Source organism: Rhinolophus hipposideros (genome assembly GCF_964194185.1).
Source record: "Rhinolophus hipposideros genome assembly, chromosome: 16".
In the NCBI taxonomy this organism is placed as follows: domain Eukaryota; kingdom Metazoa; phylum Chordata; class Mammalia; order Chiroptera; family Rhinolophidae; genus Rhinolophus; species Rhinolophus hipposideros.
In genome coordinates, this window is record NC_138062.1 from 1,049,341 (window position 1) to 1,074,129 (window position 24,789).

Sequence of the window (24,789 nt, forward strand, 5' to 3'; positions counted from 1 at the left end):
GTGTCATAGACTGGGGACCGTTCTCTGTGGATGTTAATCTGGACATTCTGTCTGTGGTGTCGCGTGCAGACGTCTGAGGCACAGAGGGCTGCAGGAGGACGAGGTGTGGGTCTGCACCTCAGGATGGGTACGGTTTCAGCAGATCGAGCAGAGGGCAGTCGCTGCGAATCTACCTTCCCATGTTTCCTCATTCACATCCCACTAATTCCTCTGTATTGTCAGCTCTGCCTTCACACACAGCTCCAAGCACAGGTCTTTCTATCTTGAAATCACCCTCTATGAACCTGCTGTTTCTCAAATTACCACAATCTCTCTCTCTTGCCTTTGCTTTATTTCAAGGCCAAACCCATCACACAGGCTCTACTCCCTCCATTTCTCCACCACAGGTCCTTTCAGGTACCTTTCCAGAATGAAAGCCCCAGAATGGAAGCAGGGGATAAAAACGATGTTTTCATTCTTAAAACAATGACGTAAAAGCAGTATAAAAATTCTAAGCATAACGAGAACTGTCTGAAAAGAACATCTCCTTTCAGGCAAATGTGACGTCATCTGCCTGCGGTTGCTGTAGGCATGCTGCATGGCTCACAGAGCGTAACGCTGGTAAGCTGGCAGCACGGTGTGGGGACATTCTGCTCCTCCTCAGTCAGTGTCCTCCAGCTGCAGCTCCACAGCCTGGCAGGCTTGCCGTTCCCCACCGGGAACCTTCTGCTGGACGCAGATGCACGACCGTTCTGACCGAGTGAGTCCGTCCCTGACGCTGCACCATTCTGGCCAAACATGAGCCCGGGACTAGTTCCGTGAGCTGTCTGGCTACAGGTCAGGGAAGGGACCTGGGAGCCTGTGAGCGTCCCCAGTCTCAGGGAGACAGTTGGAGCTCTGACGAGGCCAGGCAGGGGCGGAGCAAAACTTCATTGTTTGCTTGTCTTACCTTTTCTGAATTTCAGCATTTATGAGGGGAACCTCAGTTTGCTGTCATTTGTATTCAGGTAGGTACAATAATCACATGTAGAATTTGAGTAAAAATGTGATGGACAGTTGCTGTTTTACTTTGGTTTATTTGGCATGATTTAAAAAAAACCCTCTGACAGGTACTATCAACATGGGATTAACTGTTTCCTCAGAATGTGTTTATATGGTTGCATATTATCAACCATATGATTCTTGGTTTCTGAAAACTGGGATGCAAATATGAAACCACGTAGTACAGTTTAGAGTCAGAATATCTGCAGCCTGCATTCGGTCAGCGTTCCTGTGACCTAGAAGTCACCCAGACAAACTGTGCTGAAAGTCTCCCTGCGTCTCCTCTTTATTTTAAGCTCTGTCCATTTGGGCATTAAGACCTGTCCAGTCTGTGAGTGACTCTCTTGAATTTGTATTCTTTTTCATTCTGTTGTCATTACATCTTTTTGGCTTTTCGTTTCCTGTCTGAGTAGCGTCCGATTGATTTCTCTGGTGCAGAGTGAAACAATAATGAGGCAGCAGAGTGACAGTGGGCACGGTATGAGATGTCCATGGAAGGAGGACAGAGTTGGTGGCAGTTCCCAGTAACTGTCCCACACTCTGGGAATGGAATAACAGTCCCTGTGCTTTTCTCTCTGTGGGCTGTCGAAATGGTGACTGGGGAGAAACCGATAGTCTGCTGCTGCCTGAAACGTCTTCTCCACTGGACAGACGCTGTGGTTCCATGATTTTTTTACAAGCTTTACGGACCGTGTTTGGATGTCAAGTCCCCCATGCACCCCCTCCTAGTATCGTAACACCTTGCGATTATAACTGACCTGCCTCAGCTTAGAAGCTGTAATTGATTCGTTAAGGAATCAAAGTGAACATCATAATTGATTTAAAAAAAAAGGTGTCTGAGAGATTGGTGGCTTTGTGTTGCTGTCACTGCTTTTACACTTGTACCTTGGTGCCTCTGTCACATTCTGGAGAGTGACTGCGTTCCCAACAAGGGGACTCCCACCCTTAGCATGCTGGGAAGTCAGCCCCAGAGTGGAGTAAATGGCGCGAGTATTTGGGAGATGGCAGTGGGGCCCTGGGCTGGCTGGAAGGAAGGGCTGAGACCCCCACACACACTGCCACACTGTCCCCTGCTTTAGAACCTGGGCTTCTCTGCCACCGAATTCATGGGCATAAAAAGTTCCAAAAAGTTTGTGAGTTCTAGAACAAGTTCCAAGCCCAACAAGGAAATAACCCAGTTTACCAATGGCAGACAAGCATGTAAACTGGCCAGCTCCTCGGGTCCAAACTGAGAAATGGAGAAAGAAACGCTGCGTGTCCCCGTGTGGACAGCTAGAGGCCTTAGGCGGGGAAGTGACACCTGTATGACAGGATGTACACTTCACTGCAGTTTCACACAGATTCAAAATTCAGGGACGTACAGGAGGCGTTTGACATGGCAAAAGCTTCTTGAGACTCAGCATTCTTTAAGAAATAAATAATTGGACATTTTCTTTCATATCAGTAAGAGTTACAGTGCTTGTCCTGAAATTCCAAGGAAAGGAAAGTGTGGGCTCCGGAGTCATACGGGCGAGGCTGGACCCTGTGAGCTCAGTAACGGGTGCGTAAGGGACTGCACTGAGCAAACTGTCCGCAATGTGTTTGTCTGGGCCCGCCGGCTGTGGCCGTCCGCGGTGGGAACAGCAGTGGGGCTGGCGGTGCAGCTCACACTCGGCGTCCGCAAGGGCTTCCCCCACCTGGTGGACGGGAACAGGACGCCCGTGTGGAAAAGTCCTTTAAAATGACAGGTTTCTAAAGATAAACGCAGTTGTTCTGGTTGTAGCCTTTATTAGCTGAGAGACAAAGTGGGTGTACCTCAAATTACAAAACAATCTTACGAGAAGTAAATCCTTAAAAATCGTAACTGAAAATACAGGTGCAGAGCCAGCCAATGCCCACCTTCTGGAACAGAAGTTCTGGGGAGGGGCCCAGAGGAACGAATGTTTTAACAAACTCTCCAGGTGAATAATAATTTAAGTATTCAACAACTGCAAGGTAAATGAGCAGCATCAGCCTTAATTTACATATGAAACAAGTGAAGGACAGGAAGGTATGTGTTTCCCCACGCTGTGGGGCAGCCAGTCTGAAATGAGTTTCTGGTGTTTGGAATTACTAGTTTTATGCAGCCTGCTGTTGCTTCCCTTCAGCAGATGTTCATTTATTTCTACTCTAAGGATAAGCTGTGCAGCTATGCCAAACGCCTCTCGTCAGCCGCTGCGTGATGCAGTGGCCCAACCATAGCGTCGGCTGGGGAGTGCGCCCTCGTCACCCGCTGTGGGCGCCTGGACGAGACTGTACTTCTGTGAGCTTAATGTCCTCACGTGCAAAGTGGGTAAGCATCACCTGCGTTAGGAGGCTTGCAGAACGTGTACATGGAAGGAGGCAGATATACTCGTATCCAGAGAGACAGACAGGTTACAGAATGATACTTACGAAAGAGTATCTCTTAAGCTTGTCAAGTGCGAAACAAAGGTTCCATCTCTACTCCCAAGAGTTTACCTTCCGCTAAACCCTTTAGCTAGAAAAATGTGTGACCAAACTCCATTTTCCAACATTATGAAAACAGCCAAAGTAGGATCAAAGTTAAAAACTGATTTCATGTATTTGAGCTTATATTTTCAAGTGTGTTAAAAATGATCTGACCTGAATTGAGCTTTAATTAGATGAGTCCAATCACTCAGTTCACACACATTTGTCACACTCACCTCTGCAGCAGCCTTGCACTGTCTTTTATCTCCTGAGCTTCGATCCCAAAGGTAATATTTAAAGCCTGATAAAACAACCTGTAAATTCTTGAGTTCTTCAGGTTCAAGATTATTGCACAATCTTTTTAATAAGTTTCTAATAAATTATAAATATTAAATTATAGATGATGTATAGCATACATAAATATTGTCGTATGTATTATTATGGTGTATATCAATACAATCGTACAGTATGAGATGATACTATTACAATTATAGCATAGATTGATAACTATAGAGTAGATTAATGTAGCATAAATTAAGAATTGGAAAGGAGTGAACAAGTACAGATAACTCATGTGTTCTTACCAGGTAGGAGAGCAGAGAAATTGGGCCGGCTACGTTTTTTTGCTTTTTTTTTGTTTGGGTTGAGGTGGAAGGAACTTGCATTCATTTACATACTGCTGGGAATGATTCATAAAGACAGAAAAGTTAATAATAAAGAAGGGAGAGGGTAGAGTTGTTGGGAGGCCTGGGCGTGCATGGGTCTGGCAGATGCGTGCACTTCGTGTCTCCTGGCCGGCGGGGAGGCCGCAGATGTGGCTGAGGGACTCTGGGACTGTGGTAGCGGCCGTTTGAAAGAGAAGACTCTTTGTTCCCGCCCTTTTCTCTCTGGAATCATGAAGTGGGGTCCTGAGCTGGTGAGAGGGCACTGGCGGCCTGGGCAGGTGAGAAGCTCCAAAGTACTGCCCGTTTCTCTGCCCTCCTGCTGCTAGCACCTCCTTGGACACTGCATGTGGCCAAACCATCGGGACCTTGCCTCGGGGCAGTGCCCTGGCCCCTTTGTCACCTTGGCGCCCTTATGCTCTGCCACGCCTGAGAACAAGCGAGTGTTGAGAAAAGCACAGCAGTGTGTGTCTTCAGCAGAGGACAGTGACTTACTGGTGACTCTCTGGCTGTCCCCCCAGGTGGTCGGCCGACTGGTGTTGGTGATATGACTGAGACACGTTACTACTGATTCTGTTTGGTCGGTGGAAAGCAGAGTCCCATTCACTGTTATACAATGAGTGTTCTGGGGGCTGTCACAACTCATTAGGCTGAGAAAATGTGTGTGAACCCTGTGTGCACAGGTTATAAATGGTCCGAGACAGACTGGACTGGACATGGGGGGTGGAGCTCCTGGAAAGACATAAAGGCGTTTTCCCAGAGGGCAGTGAAGAACCTTGTAGAGCAGAGAGTCCTGCTTAGAAGGAAACGGGGGACTAGGGGCACCGCCCTGTGGGAAGGTACGAGGACCCTGGCAGTGGCCGTCCAGAGAGGGTGTGAGTGGGAGCTGGCAGGCTGCGGCAGGACACCTGAGGCCGGCGGTGCAGGCCCCAAGTGGGGTGCTCGGGGACGGGGCTTCGGGCTGCAGGGGACTTACTGGTGACTCCCTGGCTGTCCCCCCAGGTGGTCGGCCGACTGGCCGAGGGTTTTAGCATGGACTGTGTGTACAGATTTCACTTGGGCCCTGGTGTGGAGCGTGGCTTACGGAGCTGTGGGCAGTAGAGTCATGTGGGGGTCCCGGAGGTGGTGAGTACAGCACATGAAACCTCGGTCCCCACGAAGCCAGGCGCCTTGTCTGAACTCAGGCTGTTTACCGTGTGCCCGCTGAGTGGCAGCCTGGGCGAGCGTGCCTTCAAGGCCAAAGATGCATTCACAGCATTCAGTGAGACATTGAAAAATGACCGATTGAAGGAATTGGACGGATGTGCTCACTGGCCGTCCCATTACCCTACTTTCAGTTCTTCTCATTTCCTGTTGTCTTCCGAATGTCACTGTTTAAATATACTGTTTTCACTTGTCACAGGCTTGGCAGGGTTCTGTCAGAGTCTGCCAAGCACAACAACAGCACATGATTTCCAAGTGCGGAGACTTGACAAAATCTACCCCGACTCACCTTCCTGACATCTCACATCTAAAATATCGTGAAAAAGCTGGGTGGGTAAAATATACTAAAATGAAAACATATAGGGTTTAATTTTAACTCTTTGTATTTACTGATTGAAATTGGAAAGGAGATATGACTATACTCAAAGAAAGCTTTTTAAATGAATAGTTCTTTTCAAGTTTGCATATAATTAACTTATTTCTTTAAAAATACATTATTCTTAAAAAATGATTTTAGAGATGTAGCTCTAAATTTAAAAGAATTTTTACCTAAAAACTACATAATGCTTAACAGTTTTCAAACTGTTTTCACGTTACCTCAGTCAATCGCTGGAATATTGAGATGGGTGAGATAAATCGCATCGTTATTCCTATTCTGCAGGAGAGAACATGGCATCTCAGCCTGTGGAGACGCAGCCGCTTATTCAGAGTCGGTCAGGAATTGGTCGAGTGGGCACCGTGACTGATTCCCTCCCCATAAATCCCGTGTGCTACTTGTTCTCTGTCACATTGCATGCGATAGGGAAATTAAGGAGTTTCCTCGTGCATTCATTCATTTACTCTTCACACACACTTGTGCCTATTTGTACAGAGCACTGGACTGGCAGAGCCTGAGTCCATTAGGGAGACAACAGGTCAGTCTGGCTGCTCGGAACCAGCACGAGAGGTGAGAGGCTCAGAAACTGGCTCAGAAACAGCTGTGGACAAGGCGGAACATCATGCCTACTACGACAGTGAAAGAAGGAATTCTGTAAGGGCGTCACTGGGCACACATTTCAGGCTAAGAAAGCCTGAAAGAGGGAAGGTGGTATTTCGGCGGAGTCTTAGTGAGTGGTTGGCATTTGGGCAGAGACAGGCAGTGAGACAAGGAGTGAAGCACCACAGGCCAAGAATGGAGGTCACGTGTAAGACCATCCCTGTCTCTGGAGTGCACTGAAACGAGAGAGGAAGGGAAGGCTAGTTCTTTGAAGACTGGACCAGGCAGCTTGCAGTTTCCACAGCAGGGCAGAGAGGTGGTGAGCACAGCTGCCTATTGGTCGAAGCCACAGAAGTTCACGTTCAAATACAGGCTGTGACCAACTCATGTGCCTTTCCTAGAGCTCTCCTACACCAGCCGTGAAACGAGGACATTTGTTAAATGATTTCATAAATACTTTTCAAAATAATAAACATATTTGACTGTCAGGGTGCATGTGACCATCACATGACGGGATGTTTGAAAAGCAACGAGAACAGTAAAAATCCGTTTCTCTCCCCCTGTGGTCACCAGTGGGGACCCGGGAGGGCGTTTGCTGAGGGCGGTGATGGAATGAGAGTCATGTTTGAGTAAAGCCAGGGTGTTGGGTGATTAGGAGGGAGAGGGACTAAGAGGTTAGAGGCAAAAAGTGGGAAATGAAGGTCTCAGTGAGGTGACACTCCTGGGAATAGTCAGTATGTAGAAGGATGAAAGAATGTGGCAACAAAGTAGAACACAGAAAAAGGCAATACTGACATCCTGGAATGTCGCTGTAGGACAAAGGAGGATGACACCAAGCTTTCAAATAAAGCAGCTTTCATCCTGAGCTCCTATGGCAGAGGGGGCTCCAGGCTTGGGTCCCCCCATCTTTGATCTCTGGGAGGGACCATCTGGATGAAACCAGATGTTCTCCACTGTCTGCACCTGGTACACCGCCCTTTCAGAGCAGCTATTCAGGGAACTCAACAGAATTACCTGACTAGACAGTCACTTCAAAGAGGGTCCTTTTCAGAAGACTCGTTTAAGATGAGGGACTTTGATCCTGGGGCGCCTGTAGCTTCCTGATCATGATTGCTGGCGGTCAGCTAGCTGGAGGCAGCTGTTTGCTGAATGGTGTCATCTGTTGAGCCGGCCTTTTTGAAAGGACATATGAGGTCTTACAGCCACATCTCCACTTGTTACAGCCATTTTCTAAAGTCAGTGTGAGGCTTGGAGAAAACCTGCTGTTTCTTCTAAACTTCTAACCATAACATTTACATTTTCCCAAATGTTTATGTATTAACTAAATATTTATGAATGTAATAAGCGAACTCTTAGTAACTGATGTTTATCGAGTGGGCTGAGGGCGGGGAACACTAACTGCTTAAAATTAAGCCTTGGATGGAAGAGGAAGCCTGCAGGACTTGCTGCTTATAGCGTGAGCGGAGGGAAAGGGTGCAGGTGTGCGCGTGTGTGTGTGTGTGTGTGGGGGGGTGTACACCCGCACACCTAAGGAATGGAATAGCCAGCCCCATTCCCCTGGGCTTCCTGCGAGAGTGGCTGAAACAATTCAATTCCTTTTTCAGGGCTTTCAACACTAGGGTAATTGTTCATGGACAATTTCATATCTAAAAGCAATACTTTGTAAATTTGGGGGAGACACATGCATCCCCCTGCATCTGCAGCCCCTGCCTGTCCACAGAGGAGGCCCACGTGGTCCTCCCTTCCTGGCCCAAACCAGGCCCCAGAGCTCCTGACTGTGTGCCGGACAGCACACAGTGTGGCTGCAGTATTGGTGAGGAGTAGTCAGGGGGCCCAGGCCAGTCTCCACAAAGAGGCTCTAATTATCGTCTCCTAGGAGATCGGCGGGAACAAAGTCTCGCCATACCCTTCAGCCCTGTCTTTCGGAGTCTCCACCATGACTCCTGTGTTCCCAGATCTGCTGTCACTGCGATGCTGATCTCTGTCATTCTCTGTCCATCGTCCACTCTGATTCATGCTCTCCCCCACCCCAACTCCCTACGTCTTTCCAAGGAGCCTTCTGCTGTGAGTCTGTCACTAGCGAAAGCCCTTCCGAGCCCATGTCTGTGCTGGATGTGCCTCTGCCCTCGTGCTCTAGCTGGTTATGGGCCAGCCTGCATCCGCCCACTTGGGGCTGGCCTGCATCCCGTTACCACGGAGCCTGCAGCAGGGAAGGGCTTTAATTCTAGACAGGGGGGCTCCTGTCTCCTTTTACCAGCTCCATGTGTCAGCGGGCTGTCGTCTCACTGTCTCTTCGGTGAGAGTCCCTTCCCCACTCAAGGCCCTGCCCCCACCTGGCATCAATGGTCCCGCAGCTGGCTGACCGTCCTCGCTGTATGGCTGCTCTCGTTGTCCTATGGTTTCACGTTCCACGGAAGTGACCCCCAGGACCCTGCCGTCTTCACTCCCAGCGATGGTTTCCTCCCTGTCACCTTAGCATCCACTCCCCTACCGTTTCCCAAAACTGCACTCCTTACAGAATTGTGATCCCAAGCGTGTTCTTCTTCAACTATCACTCCCTATCTTTCCAGCTTCCCAGGTTACTCACTACAACCCCATCCACTGAGCCCGGCAGCTTTCCAGAGAACACAGACCCCTCATCCCCCTTTCCTTGCCAGGTTAGAGTCCACGATCACACTCCCTTCATGTGGCAAAGCCCCAAGAAGTGAAATCCACTTCCTAACGGTGCCTCTTCCACACATGGGCACTGATTAAGGAGCGGGAGAAACAGAGGGTGATTGGTTTCTGTAATGTACGACCACATGTCAGTGTTTTTGCAGCATTCCCCTTCCCAGCTCACTTCTCGCTCTCCTACAGGAGTGTTTTCTATCCCTGTCTTTTAACCTCTAGACCCTCACTTTCCAGCAGTGATCTCCTTTCGCATTTCACTTAAAAAGTAGGATGATTCAGAAGGGAACTCCCTCGTAGTCCCCCAAGGCCACGTCTTTTAACCTGTACATCCATCTGTCCCGGTCTTTCATGAATAAACAATGAATAAACTGGTGAAGGACAGGTAAGGCTATTTTGAAGAAGAGGAAGTAGGACTTAATTTCCAGATAGCAGCACTTAAGCGACAGCAGTTAAGAGACTGCAGTATTGGTACAAGAGTAGACAAAGAGACTAACGGGACAGGTTGGAGTCCAGAACTAGACTTAGACGTGTACGTTTTCCTGCCACATGAGGAAGGTGACACGGCAGGGAAGTGGAGAAAGTACGGTCTTTTTAACAAATAGTGCAGGTCAAATGGACATACACATGGAAAAAAATAGGCTTGAACTCTTATACCATACTAGAATTTCATTCCAGATGAACTGTAGCTTTAAATACAAAAATGAAACAATACAACTTTTAGAAAAGGAAGACCATTGTCATGCTCTTGATTTAGTCAAAGACTTCTTAAACAGAACATAGAAAAGGAAAAGATTATAAATAAGAGTACAATAAAATCAAAACCTTCCATTTATCAGAAAATACTATTAAGAGTTAAAAAGCAAGCCACAGAGTGGTTTGCATGTGCAATACAAATATCTGACAAAGGAATCGAATATATACATAACTACCAGAAATCCAATCACCTAATGGGAAAATAGGCAGAAAACTTGACTAGATACTTATTAAAGGGGATCTCCATGTGTCCGTGAGAACCTGAAAAGTCGCCAGGCAAATGCATATCTAAACCACACGGGCACACCACAATGCATATCAACCAGAATGACCAAAATGGAAGAGACAGTGGCAGGCGCTGGGAAGATGGGGAGCAAACTGAGCCATTGGTGCTAAGGGCAGTGTGCACTGGAGGACCCACTCCAGGTGACCACCGGGCAGTGTCTAGGAAAAGTGACCGTACACACCCCTGGAACCCAGCGACCCCGCTTCCTGACAGATGTTCAAGACAAAGGTGTGCACGTGGTCACCAAAAAGCATGTATGTTCAGGGCAGCTGCTGGGAATGAACGGCACAACACTGGAAACAATGGGGCGTCTGAGCTGGAGGCTGGATGATGCCGTGTTGTGTATCGACTGCAAGGAGCTCTTCAGGAATGAGGAGAAATGAATTGTGTCTACGGGGCACAAAGTAGAAAACGGGTGAAATAAATTCAAGGTGGAATAAGCTAGGAGAGTGATTACCCTGGGAGAGGCAGGATTGTTCAACACGACATGAATTTATCCAGTATCCTATTACAGAAACACAGTATTTGAGTTTTGCTTTTGTTAAAATGATCATCATGGTATTTCAAGTGGGAAAAGGAAAACAACAGTAAAAACACAAAATTGTTGCCCAAGATATACGAGTAAATTCAGTTCAGATGGCCAGTCTTTCCTACTAGAAAGTCTATGTAAAACGCCTGTCTAAATCTTGCAAAACTTAAAATTCTTTTTCGGAAGCCTTCATTATTTTTTACAATTTTTCAAATGAAGACTTGGAAAATTCCACGTCTTCATTTGAAAAACTGCAGAAAAAGGTGAGAAAATCATTTTGAAATAAACCAAACATCGGCAGCTGCTTTCTCAATCAACTTTACCAGGCCAACTCTGGACACCTACAGAGCTGTTTCTCAACGTCCAGTGCACAGAACCCTGCATCGTTGCCTCTGGGAGCCTGTTACCATATCCACATAAAATGGGGGTGTCTATAGTGACACCTGATAGAGTCATTGTAAAGATGAAATGAGATAAAAATGCATCATCCGGGAACATCGTAACGGCTCATAGACGCCAGCATCTAATACCCACACTCTTAATTTACATGAGTGGTATTATCAGAGTAACCTGACATTACTGTTGCTTTCTGAGGCAGCACCAGAGCAGGAAGTGGAATCACAGACTGGGCCTGGAACGTGCATTCTAACCAGTGTTTCGGTGATTCTTTCGGCACGCTCAGGTTGGAGAACCGCTGTGCAGGGCCTTGGGCCCCCATGTTTGTTCCTCACATTTCTTGCCTGGGAACCGCACACAACAAATGCTCTCGGCTGGCTGCTCTCAGCACTGCCAGACGAGCAGACGAGCGCGATGTCAACTCTTACAGGACCTGGAACTTCTGCTGGTCTGCGCACCACATAGCAGAGACTTGTACAGCTCGACTCCAGCAACACATGCAGGGAGGGCACCCTCAGTAGTATCAGAAGTCGCCTCAGCGCCGAGCATTGAAGCGCCTTCCTTATAAATGTGAGGATGTGTGAATCCTCGCATAGTTCACATAACCTAGTTTTTCCTTTAAACTAATTCAGTCCATTTAGGTTTTTACTGCTTATTTATTTATTGTTTGTACTTGAGAGGATCCAGGAAACACAGACATGTGCACATAGAGCAGACGAGCCACTGTTCTCAGCCCAGAAGTGGGCTTCCGGAACCACCGGGCTCCCAGACACTTGTCTAGAAGAACTGCGAGCGCAAAAGTCTTTAACTGCCTAATTCAAATAGAAATTTAAATCAAGTCACGGCAGCCATTTGAACTTTTTGTCTGTAGAATAGTTGTATAACTTCTTGCACTGATAGACCATTTTAATAGAATAAATCTTCTGAGATGCTCAACTGCATTGAAAGAACTGGAGAGTCAACCTCTGACAACAGAGAAAATTAGGAATTATTTCCAGCTTCCTTTCTGTTTCATGTCATTAAGTAAACAAAGATTAAAAGGAAAACCTAGATCTTTTGTCAGCACAGACAGTGGGTAGGAACTCAGTGTTGTTTGGTGAAGAGCCTTAAACATACGCTTTACTGTGAAAGGTAAGTCCATATCATTCAGTTACATAGTTGTCAACTACTGCTGGCTCTCTGAGTAAACGTAAATCCTATAATTAGTTGAAGAGGTTCAGTGAGCCTTTATGACACATTTCTTTCCTAAACCAGACAGCAGAGTGCTTGGGATTAGATGTGAGACCTTGACCTCCAGGCCCAAAGATGGACTTGCGGTTTTCTAGCCAACAAACTCTGCCCCTTTATAAATATCAAACGCCCTCAGCTTTCTACCCCAATTAACCTTTAAAATGACTCCGTGTACAGCGAGACTTCTTTTTCTCAAGAGAGGAAAGTATGGGATCTTTTTTTTTCTTTTCTGGCAGTAATGCTAAATTCTGACAGTTTGCTAAGCAGTGGAGATCTCGCTGTAGGCACAAGTGTCTGCAAGACAGAGATTCCTACCAAATAGTCTTTAATTTTCCAGTGGATACTGGCTACCCTTCCAGGATCCAAGTCCAAGAACAACTGCACTGAAGCAAGGGCTTCCTGACCCAGAAATCACAAGACACACGCTGGCTGATGCCGCTGAGGCTTGTCATGCCTGTGTCCACTGGTAGCTTGACCTGGCTGTCCTGGTTTATTTCCATTCCACACACCGGATTGGGACATCCAACTCAGTTATGATAATATTTAAAACTTTACTGCTGCGCAGGCCTGACACCGCCTTTCATCCATTGGCCCTTCTTCCTTGTGATGACCTGTGGCTTTGACTATTTAATTCCACATTAAGAACAACCAAGAGACGCAGAAACATTTTCTTCTGTCTGTCTTATCTGTGGTGTAGACTGCATTCTAGGGTGACACCCGAAACAAGATCTGGTCATGCCCTAAAGCCAAATTTGATTTGGGAAAGAAGGCCACTTCTTGGGCTGCCTGTGGGTGAGGGTTTACAGCTCCTGACAGCAGGCTGCCCTGAGACCAGACAAGACCAGACTCGTGGGGCATTTGGATGTCAATACCATAACTCAGTACCATATGTCATTCATTCATTCATTCATTCATTCATTCATTCATTCATTCATTCATTCATTCATTCATTCATTTCCCCCATTTTCTGTTCCTCCTGGATCTTTATTAAACGTTAAGGTCTCCCCAAGGAATAAACACAGGAAACAGTAACACTTACTTTCCGGTAATAAACTGACTCCTGGACGGTGTGCAAATAGGCTGGACGTAGTAGTTCTCCAGTTTCACCCCTTCGGCAGCGAGCCTGTCCAGAGTGGGCGTCCGGATCTCCGACCCGTGGTAGCCCACGTCCCGAAATCCCTGATCATCAGCGAGGATGAAGATGAGATGCGGCCGGGTCGCGGCGGTGGTGCCAGGCTGCGGTGTGTCCCCCGCGGGCGCTCGCAGGGCCCCCTCCTGCTCGTGCTCCCAGCCGTGGCCCCAGGACAGGTAGCAGCAGGTGAGGAGGCTGGGCAGCCACAGGCCCGCCAGCGCGCGCATGGCCGGCGCCCTTCCCAGTGGGACCCTGGCCGGCGGAGGCCCCACGCAGCCCCCGGGGCCATGCGCTCGGGTCCCCGCGCCCCTTGCCCCGCGCGGCCGGGCGCACATGCACGCGGGGGCAGGGAGGAAGGCCCGCCCCGCCGTGTCCGCGCCGCGCGGCCTGGATCTCCTAGCAGCGTGGCCGAGCGGCCGGGAGCCGCGGGTCAGTCAGGCGTCCCCCTCCGTCCTTCGCCAGCAGCGCCCAGCATCGCCCCGGGCGGGCTCTTCGTGGCGCGAGCGCCCTGGACGTTGGGACGAGGCGCTCGGGGCGCGGACATGCGGGGTGACGGCCTCCCACCTGGACAGCACGGCCCCGTCTCCCCGGGCAGGGGAGGCCCTGGCGGCGCCGTCACTCCTCGGGGTCCGGGCTCCTCGTCCAGGGGGTCCCTCGGGGGCGCCGGCCCGTGTCCGGCTTCGGCCCGTCCGGTGAGAAGAAGCCGCGTCCGGACGCCCCGCCCCAGCGCCCGTGCCGGGTCCCCCCCGAGCCTGTGCGCCGGGCCCTGCGGCCCCGCCTGAGCCGCCGGCTCCGCGCTCCCCCCGCCTCCCCCCGCCGCCTGTGAATCACCGACGGCGCCGCGGCCCCACTCCCGGGGGAGGTGGCCGCCCCCGGCTGCGCCTGCCGCTCCGTCTCCAGGACCGGCGCCCACGGCCCGGGTCCCCTGTCCGCGCCCCCCCTCCGTGACTGGATGGCGGGCAAGGCGGGCGCTGCCCGGGGTCGTGAACGGAGGGCCCTGTGGTCCTGGACGCAGCGCCCGCGAGCCTGGCCGCGCCTGGGCGGACGCAGAGGGAGAGCCTGCAAACGGCGCGCTTTCCTGCCCCGCCCGTGGCCTCCACTACCCGCCCCGCCCCGTTTCTCCCGCCCGCCGAGCCCCGCCCCTTCTGACCAGGCGCGACTCCGGTTTCGCGTGGGCTCCCCTTCCGCGCCGCCTGCAGCCCGCCTTCCTGGTTAGCGTCTCCCCAGGTGCCCCTGACCGCGGCCTCCAGCTGACACCGCGCGCGGGGACGCGACTCCCAGCCCCACCACGGAGCCGGCGGTGGGAACAGGGCGGACGCTTGTCCTGCCGGGATCATCCCTCCGCATTCCCAGAAGGTGGCCTTAGCCCTGGTCACCCACAGGGGACTCTGGCCGCTGTGCAGGAGGAGCTTGCTGCCAAGGGCCACCCAGCAGCCGTTTGTCCCCCGCTGGCACTGGGCACTCGTGAGCGAGCACCTACTGTGGGCCTGCAGTCCAATGCCTGCGCGTGAGGCTTCACTCACTTGTTCTCAGTGCCTTCCTGTGGCCAGTGTCCCCCTTGGTTTCCAGGCGAAACGGTGGTGGCACGGAAAGTTCACACCTCCGCTGCCCGCGTGTGTCCGGCCGCTGACTAACCGCAGGTCCACGCTCCTCCCCAGGCTCCTCCCCAGGCCCCTCCCGGCGGTCTGTGCTCGGCAGGGGAGCTGCCTCAGCAGCCCTGGCACACGTGCGTGGGCAGCCCCGCGAGGCCCGCTGCTGCCTCGTAGACATACGGGCGCGTGTTCGGAAAATATGCAAAGGGACCTTCACATCAATGCAGCTGCCTTCAGTCGGGGCTGGTCAGTGACACCACGCGAAGTGGCCGCGTGGCCGAGCTACTGTGCGAGAGAGAGGGCCCTTTCAGTTCCGGTTTCAAGCACGAGGAGAACAAAATACCATGTTAACATTTCCCGATACTTAGCTTGTGCAGCCCACTGGTTCTGGTGACACACACACGCTCCCGGGTGGGTGGTGGCGCTTTGCACAACGAGGTTTTCCTCCCGGTGCCGGCGGAGTGGGGGCTGGGAAGGTGACCCCGCTCTGCTGGGGAGACACGTGCGACCACCCGTCACCCGGGACTCCAGTTACCCACGCTCCGAGCAAGCGTTCCGACAGCATTCTGAAGAAAAGGAAGACAATTCAAGGACGTTTTAAATCGAAGAAACGGTGTGGTTAGTGGGTAGGTGTCATGGGGAAGTGACCTTTAAACTGAGGGAGGTGATATTTTGTTACATCTTTTTTTTCTTTTTCTTTTGCAGAAAATTTAGACTTAGAAAAGTGTTTGAGTTCAAAACCCTTTTTTTCTGTTGAAACATATTTTTCCCCTCGAGTGGGCGTTAAGGTCTCGCAGCCGCGCGGCCTAGAGAACACAGCGCGGGAGTCAGTGCCCTAACGCGCACAGGGGCGCACGCCGCGCTCCCCACACTGGGATCCAAGGGACAGCGCCGGCGACAAAGAGCCATTTCTGGAGTAAACAGGACCAACCCTAGGACGACCAGTAGTAAGAGCCAAGGAGTGAGTGCTCGCGCACGGGGAGCGAGTCAGCGGGGTGCCCGCCCACGGAGGGAGGTGGGTCAGGGCCACTCCTGCGTCCCGAGAGTGGAGGGACCGGCCGTGGTTCCCCCGCCTTACTGCACCTGCACCGACATGAATGCGTGTGAGGCTGGCGTTTCTCCTCGTGCGACTGGGTGTCACGCGTGTTGAGAAGATTAGCTCCCCCGTGGAGCTCCCGGTTAGAGACCCTCCAACGCTGAGAGGTGCATTCCTGGCTGCAGAGCAGCGTTGGGTGCAGACCTCAGCTCCCCTTAAAGAACCACTTCTTTGTTGTGGCCACGTTACAAACACACTACTGATGGCGCGAGTCTATACAAATTCAATGTGTTACTTGGTTCAGTCGAAAATGAGCAAGTAGATTTGCTCCGAGGTGCAATGAGTGTGGACTGATGACTCGGGAGGCGTGGTCAGGAGGTGGGCGGAGCTAAGCCTCGAAGGTGACGGGAATTGGGGAAGGAGAAGAGGTGGGTCAAGGACGGACATTTCCTGGAAAAGGAAGAGGAGAGCCTCTGGCTGAGGCCTGTGTGGGACGTCGTTGGGAAGGTGACAGCAGACACAGGGGCTTTGGAACACAGGGCCGGCACTGATTGGGGGGCGTCAGGACTGATGAGGTCCTTTGAGCACATAACGTGATAAAATACTTAGTATTAGGTTGGTGCAAAAGTCATTGCGGCTTTTAATCGTTTTTAACCTTTTAAACCACAATGACTTGCACCAACGTAATCGTAGTAAGGCCACTTCTAGGGTGGATTTATAGACACAGAGGCCACAAATCACTGGCTTCAGTCCATCAAAGTTGGAAGAGTTGTAATTTTACCGAGAATACTGAGTCTATTGAAGGTTTTTGGGGAGAGTAAGACATGAAAAATACAGGAAAAGACATGCCTGGTCATTTTCAGGGAGAGATTCAAGGGAGTAAAGACTACGTAGAATGACAACTGTCCCAATGTGTAAGATTTTTACAGCAATATATTCTTCAGATTAAAGGACGAGGCTTTGGCTATGTCATCTGATGGGAGAGACATTTCTTGAAAGTTTAGAGAGAAACAGTTAATCAACTAAGAGGAAAATAAGGGACAAGATAGGACCTTCTTTGATTGGATAATGGAAAAAGAAACTAAAGGGTGTGGTGAATTGGCTGGATGAGGCACCACAGTGTGGCCTGGGGCTCCTTGGGGGACAGACAAGGGTGTGAACTGCCAGGGTGGAGGGTGCAATGAAGGGTGGGCCTGGGGGGGCTGTCAGTAACTGGAGAAGCTGAGAACACCACAGATGCAGGAAAATGGGTAGTTGCTCAATATTCCTTTGAAATATCCGTGTTAATTGTCATCTTGAGGGTGACTGTCATACGGGGCGGCCTGCGGGGCTTCTGGGATCTCTAGTCCTGCTCCCCACATAAGAATGCAGGACATGGTGCAGCCAAAAAGGAACACCCACGGAGCCATAGGTAGGGGAGTCATACCACTATATTCTTGCTGGCGGCTGGGGTAGAGACACAGGAAGCAGGAGCTACAGTGTTCGCAACCCTCACTGCACCGCTTGCAGGCTCAGCCACCATCTTCTTGCTAGCCCCCATTTTCTGCTAGCATAGCCAAGGCAGTTATATTAGTGGCCAATGGCTCATTGGTTACAGCTGACGGCCAACTAGCCACAGCTGATGGCCATCCAATCACAGTTGATGGCCATTTACTACCTGAGCCAGCACCTTTCCATGTGAGGCCAAGAGCCTGGAAACTGCACTCCTGGCTCTGTCCCAACAGTGACACTCCCTGCAGTCCCCCAGGAGGCCTGGGCAGAATCCTGCTGCCTTACAGGGTTCACTCACCTACACTGGTCTTTTGCTGTAAAACAGCATGCCTGCCACACTGCTCCCTTTTAAAAAAATGTGGAAATGGTCATTCCAGGGATTTATAGACTGGTAAGATTTAAAACCCAATTTCTGCTTGTGTCTGAAAACAGCCGTTTGTGCCAATGTAGTCACCTTCACATGGCTCCCATATAAAACACTCCTTATTAATCATTATTAATCCTTTATCAGAGAATGGGACTAGGGCTCTGAAACCATCAAACTGTCCCAAGAGCTCTCTGAATGGACCAGGTAGGATTGCTGACTCACTGATTTCGTAATGAGTTAAGTAAAGATCACTGCCTTTCTTGGGATATTGCTGTTGAAACAAGCTGTAATAATTTATAATGAAAAGATGACTAATGTGAGAGACACCCAAATATCAAGTGTGCCTAAATGTCGCTGTCCAAATACTTCGTGACGAGGTTGTAGACACTGGAAACACAGAAGACAGAAGCTGTCACAGAGGAGATCTTTCTCCAACTCAACAAATACCTTTACGTGAATGAAGGCTTTTAAACAAAATTTTCTTAATGGGAAACCTTAGCAGTTCTTACAATTTAAAAATCTGTCCTTATTGCTTATACTGTAGATAAAGTTCTGTATTATTTACATAGAAGTGTGCTGCTTAGAATATCCATTCCTAAACCTGCTTGCCAATTAGAACCCCTTAGGGATTTTTTTAAAGGAAATTCCCAGCTCCAGCCAAGACCTAAATCAACATATCCAGAGTTTGGGAATAGGTATTTTAGAAAAACCACCCCAGGTGATTTTGGTGTGTATTGAGTTTTGAAAACCACTGATTTAGAACCTAAAGCATCAAAAAGTTTTATTGGGATTGCTTAATGGATGGGTGTGCCATCTACCACATACAATATGGAAACACAGCTGAGAAAAGGTGGCTAGAGTCAGAACACCTGAGGGCAGTAAGTGGCAGAATGAGGTAGGCGGGGTGTGGCCCAGCTACCAGGATTAGGACAGGAGGGGCAGGCTTTCAGCCTCAGTGTGCATGCTGGGGCAGTAGCCTGGCAGGCCTTGCTGGCTCAGACACTGGGAGGAGGGACTGGCGGGAAGATTCTCCTCCGTTCTGTTGTTGAGCAGCCTCCTGGTCTTCTCCCTGGGGCACAGGCTGAAGATGCCTGCAGCTGATCTGACACTGAAGTATGGAGTGTGGTCCCAGCGGCTGGACAGGTGTGAAACCCAGGGTCAAGGCCTGTCAGTAAGAGCAGGTGCCTCATCTGGCCTCTGGGAAGTAACACACCCCAGTCATGGGCTGTCTGCGTTTATCATATGGATAAAAATGGCCAGCATGTATAAGAGGTTCAGTGGTGAAATCAATTGAAGCTGGTGAATGGAGAGTAGGAATGAGGAGAAATGATACCCAGTTCTGGTTTGGGGAAACCGCCTGAATGATGGTGGCATTGCAAATGGCACGAGTCACTGAAGGCCTGGCAGGTTTCAGGAGTTGAAAGGAAATGCGGCTTAGGTGGCACTGTCCTGCAGGTCCATGAGGCACCCAGGTGGAGATGTGTAGTGGGTGCTGGATGTAAGGTCTGGACCTCAGGGAACCGGCAGGACAGATAACTTCACCCACCTCTAGATGGTGAGTGGGTAGGAGTTCCCAGGGAAAGGTGGGGACGAAGAGTGAGAACGGGGTCTAGGCCAGAAGGATTTCAGGGGAGGGAGGGTGACACGGGGCCACAGGGGGTAGAAGTAGCAGGAGAGCAGGACCTGGAAAGATGGCGCCACGAGTAGGTATGGTGGCAGCACTGTGCCCTGGGGCTTCTCATGTGCTGTCTCGGTGCTCCTTCCGGCCACCTGTGGGTGGGTGCTGCTGTGAGCATTTAACGTGGGAGGGAAAGCAGGATGAGTCAGGCCGGTGGTTGTACAAATGAGGGGTGGGAAGCCAGAGAAGGACATCGTAAGAGAACACAAGTGGCCACGGCTGGAGAGCAGCACACCAGGAGGTGGCTGAGGTCATGGCCAGAGGGAGAAGACAGGGAGTCAGGATGCAGGAGATGTTAGGTCATCACAACAGGTCCCTGCAAACGGTACAGAAGCTGCTTCTTACCTGTGCTGACCCACTGACAGCACCCCGCGCTGAGGTGTGGATGAACACAGCTGCTTTGGAAGGAAAAGGTTTTTACCCAAAATCTGTTCAAAAATCTGATAATCCTCAACTAACGTAAATGTTAGACTAAATTAGGCGAGATGCGTAGAGTCCCTTAGAAGAAAAAAATACATGTATTGGGACATGAGCATATTTGAATAAATGGTTAGAATAAACTTTTTCAAAGCAAGAACTAGGCATTGTAAAGATGGTGGAAAGCATACATTCTGCATTGTTCCACCCACTCACTAGCCAATGAGTCACTTATCCTCTCTGTGACTCATTCTTTTCATCTGTGAAACGGATGAAACAGCACACAGTTTGTGGTGGGATGTATTAATTAGCACGTTCTACTTCTCTCATGGCTGAAGCCCAGGAGAGCGGGCCCATCCAGACAAGCTTGTTTTCAACACTCAGCTCATCTGCTTATGTCCCACAGGCCAATGCAAATCTCATGGCCGACGCAGAGTCCTGGGGCCGGGAGCAGGGGTAAGGTGGCATGCGATTTCCAGGATGAGGCCATAACAAGCTACTGATGCAGGAAGCGGGGAAGAAATGGGGCAAGAATTAAATCAACCACTGTCTATAATAAAAGTCATGGAAGTAGCCTGAATATTAAATAAGATGGGTTAAATAAACGGTGGGCCATCAACGTGATGCTATGCTGCGACCACCAGCAGTGATAACCATGGATGTTACAAAAAACAGAATGCTTAGAATATAGTGCACAGTGAAATAAGTGTGGAGCACTTTGTACACCAGAAGTGCCCTGTATGTAAAATATATGTTACCTGTGGTAGATACATGAATGTATGCCTTACGTATACTTGGGCGGAGACTGTGTCATGAAGAATAGAGGGTGATGAGACATTTAAAAAGAAAGAATAAAATTTGCTGGAGGTGTGAAAACCATTTCACCGGGCATGGAGAGGAGGTGCACCTGCACCTCAGAGTTCTGAACCAGAGGTGGGCTCACGGCTGAGCTCTGTGATTTGGGGGCAGCTCACTTCACTTTTCTGAGCGTCAGTGACCTCACGTAAAGATAAAGAGATGAATTCCAACCCCCAAATCCCATGTCTCGTTTCCCTCTCGTCTCCTTTCTCTAACACTGATGGCGGCTCTCGGGGTCAGTCAGGCACCTTTCCGTGCTGTGCACGTGTGAACACACGTGATCCTGGCACCAGCCTGGCAGTGGGTAGCGTCTTCACCTCTGTTTTATAATTAAGGAAACTGAGGGGGAACTAAGTACTTAGCTACACAGCTGATAGATTGGAGCACCCAGTTAGTCTCACTCCCAAGCCACGTCTCTAAAACCTGTAATTTTTCAGCCCTTTCTTATTTTGGGAATTTTACGAAGGTCATTCCAAAAAGACTCAAGTTTTTTTTTTTTTTTTTTTTTAAATTTATTGGGGAAGGGGAACAGAACTTTATTGGGGAACAGTGTGTATTTCTAGGATGTTTTCCAATACAAGTTGTCCTTTCAGTCTTAGTTGTGGAGGGCGCAGCTCAGCTCCAGGTCCAGTTGCCATTGCTAGTTGCAGGAGGCGGAGCCCACCATCCCTTGCGGGACTCGAGGAGCTGAACCGGCAACCTTGTGGTTGAGAGCCCACTGGCCCATGTGGGAATCGAACCGGCAGCCTTCAGAGTTAGAAGCATGGAGCTCTAACCGCCTGAGCCACCGGGCCGGCCGAGACTCAAGTTTTTTAATTCTCATATTTTTTCTCTGAAGCTATGATACCGTTGCTGTCTGCATTTGACACCAGGTGCTAAATCTGCCTCCCGCCTTCTCTCTGTCCCCACCTCATTCCTGCCCTCACTGCTGCTGGTTCTCACACCTTCCCCAAGGGAGCGCCTGGGGCCGTCCTGTTTGGTGCCGTGACACAGCCTGTTCCTTTGGCAGCAGACAGGCTCAGCCAGGCCTGGCAGGAGTGTAGTCATGTCATGTGGATGGTGGCTCCCAGACTCAGCCGCCCTGGAAGTGGCTGGTGACCGTCCCTGTTTCTGCTTCACAGATACAGGAAGGGAGGCTGTGAGCTGTCACCTGACTTCCAAGGTCACATAACAACTCAGTGACTGAAGTGGCTTCTTGCCTCTGCTGTCATGCTTTCTTTATTCATTACATCATGCCTCTTTATTATTATTTTTAAAAGTACGTCTCTTCTTATTTATAAATTCAATGCCAGTAGATTTTAATTTAGAAAAAAATTTAAGAGCATAGCTCTCTATAAGTACATCATTAACGAGGTCAGTTCTTATACTCAGTTACTCAGAAGGAATTTGGTTTTCAGAAAACAAGTCCGATTGTCAGGGAGCACATGCTCACATCATGATGTAAGTTTTGGGGCACCCCTGCTTCTCTTCCCGCTCAGCACGAAACCTCTTTAGGGAGCATTTGATTTTTTTTTTCTATTTAGTTTGCTCACTTATTGTTCTTTAGATTCCAAGTGAGATCATATGGTATTTGTCTTTCTCCATCTGACTTATTTCACTTAGAATAATATTATCTAGGTCCATCCATATTGTTGCAAGTGGTAAGATTTCCTTCTTCTTTATGGCTGCATAATACTCCGTGGTACAAATGTACCACAGTTTCTTAATCCAGTCATCTACCGATGGGCATTTTGGTTGTTTCCATGTCTTGGCTATTGTGCACAGCAGTGTAATAAACACAGGGGTGCATATATTTTTTCAAATTGGCGTTTTAGATTTCTCTGGAGGAAGTGTTTGATTTTAAGTCACTGGGTCCACTGAAGCAAAACCAGCTTTTGTCAACTAAAACAAAGGCAGAGGTCCTGCAGTATTTCTTGTCCAAAACAGGGAGACTAATGTTGCTGATGAGCCTTTTAAAACAGCATTTCATATTAAACAATGTCGTTTGTCAGGTTTTCATGTTAATCCCACAAGAAAGGCATTCATTGATTCAAACTTACTGCAATCAATATGACTTCCTTTTCATATCAAAGATCTGGATCCTAAAAAGATTTTATGGGACGTTTCCCCTCATGGTTCTTTCGTGTTTACTGGCCGTAAAAAAATAAGAAACCAAAGTTTCTGCAGGTGTTTCTATTAGCATATTGAGAATGCTGAGTCATAAAGTCTTACTCTAGTTTGTAAAAATTATCCACCTCAGAAACCTGTGGAAATAAACTGGTGTATGTATTTTCTTTCTTTCCGCTTAATGCTGCCTGGTATCTAGTTTTACGACATTCATAAATTTCTTTTGGTTTGAATTAACTTAAAGAAACTAATTCCTTTACAATGATATGTTAATAGTTTTAGCAAAAAATTTACTAAATATACATCTAATCGTATAGGAACTATCCAATTAATTTCCATGTATTTCAGTTCGACATGAAATAACCAATAATAATAATATGTATACAGCTAGTGTGATGGTAGCTTTTCAAATTCATAAATTCATAGGTGGAAAGTAATTCTGATTTTGCTTAAGCTTTCTTCCCCACCCTGCTGTAAACTTGATAATGTTTGTCACGAGGGAATTTCCAGCTTATACCTGTGAAGTAGAAACAGTCAAAATGCAAGGCAAGGCAGTACGTTCTTTATAATGTCAGAAACCTTCTGGATTTTAGACTGACTGGGGAGTGGTCAGCAAATAATGGTGTTTTGAATAATTTGAGGTTAGATAGGAAAAGACTGTAGAGGAATAATGGAAGTTTTAGCGCAATATACACTACATACAAATATATGTTATATAAAGATGGAAAAGTGAAAACGGGAGCGTTGTCTCATACATTTTGAAATAAGTGATTATTTAAATCACTTTCAATAAAAAGGCATCACTTCCCTTATACTATTCTAATTTTAGCATTTCCATTTTATATCTATTAGCTGAGTTGCTTGAGTCAGTGTTAGTTTCTGGAAATAACTGGAGGACTCTATTATGAGAAGGTATACTTTTTGTTGTGATTTCTTTTAAGGATCCACGTTGTTGACCTAATTCTTTGATTCAGAGTCACATTTGAGTCTAGTCCCACTGGTAATCATATAGAGCAAATGATTAGAGCAAGTTTTAACAGGGACACATGCCACCCACTCAGACCCTACTCCAGTTAAAACACTCATGGAAAGGGTCCATAATAAAACATCGAAAGCACATGAAAATGGACTGACTTGGCTTGTGCCCACACAGGATATAAAGTTTCTTTTTCAGCGTTGCAGACAGATGCACATAAAATGAAGTTTCTTCTATGAACAGTTTTATTAACCTAATAGGAAAAGAGACATCAGAACATTTCAGTGGCTTCTTTTTAAGCTCTAAAATTTAATTCACAGACTTGTCACTTTTCTCTAGTGAGTCCTTAAAAACGATGGAAGAACTGATCCTGTTGATATCTGGTTATAGCATGCCCCTCCACCCCGAAAAAGATTAGCTTAAAGTAAGGGAAGTCAGCCTTTGGCCACAAAATGATTCCCTGTGAATCACCCTGGGCTTTGAGTAAATATTCTCAAACTTTGGCAGTAGCTTTTAAAAATCACAGTATTCTTTGCAAACAATGAGAAGACCTACTTTGAAAGTTACAAGTGAGTTGCTTGGAATTCTGCTGTTTCCTGTGGAAAAGCAAATAGAACAGACTGCCAAAAACCAGAACAAAACCCTACTGAAGCACCTGGAAAGAATGGGCTTTCAGCCCACTCAGGAAATGAGCACACTGCACATCTCACAGCTGGAGGGAGGTGTGTGTCCTTACTCACAGCTGGAGTAGGACTGTGTCATTTTAAAACTGACTAGTGAAAGCCTTGCCTAGACCAGCCTTCCTGATTGTGGAAGAGAGATTAAGGGCAATCACGTAAATATCTGTGTAAAGATGGCAGGTACACAAGTATTCACAGGCACCAATTCAATACTTTTGGATTCTATACAGAAGTAAATTCAATAAATATAATTAGAAAAATACTTGTATTTGGAAAATAGAAA

General features: G+C 48.5%; 1 protein-coding gene across 1 annotated transcript in view; it reads right to left on the reverse strand.

Annotated features, from left to right (window-relative positions):
* The window catches only part of ARSJ (arylsulfatase family member J), a 34,617-nt gene extending 20,628 nt beyond the window's left edge, over positions 1 to 13,989 (reverse strand). The window contains exon 1 of the mRNA XM_081076797.1: positions 13,213 to 13,989. Coding sequence (XP_080932923.1) covers positions 13,213 to 13,640 — 428 coding nt within the window. The 5' untranslated portion in view covers positions 13,641 to 13,989. The remainder of the gene's footprint in view (positions 1 to 13,212) is intronic.
* Positions 13,990 to 24,789: the final 10,800 nt, after the last annotated feature.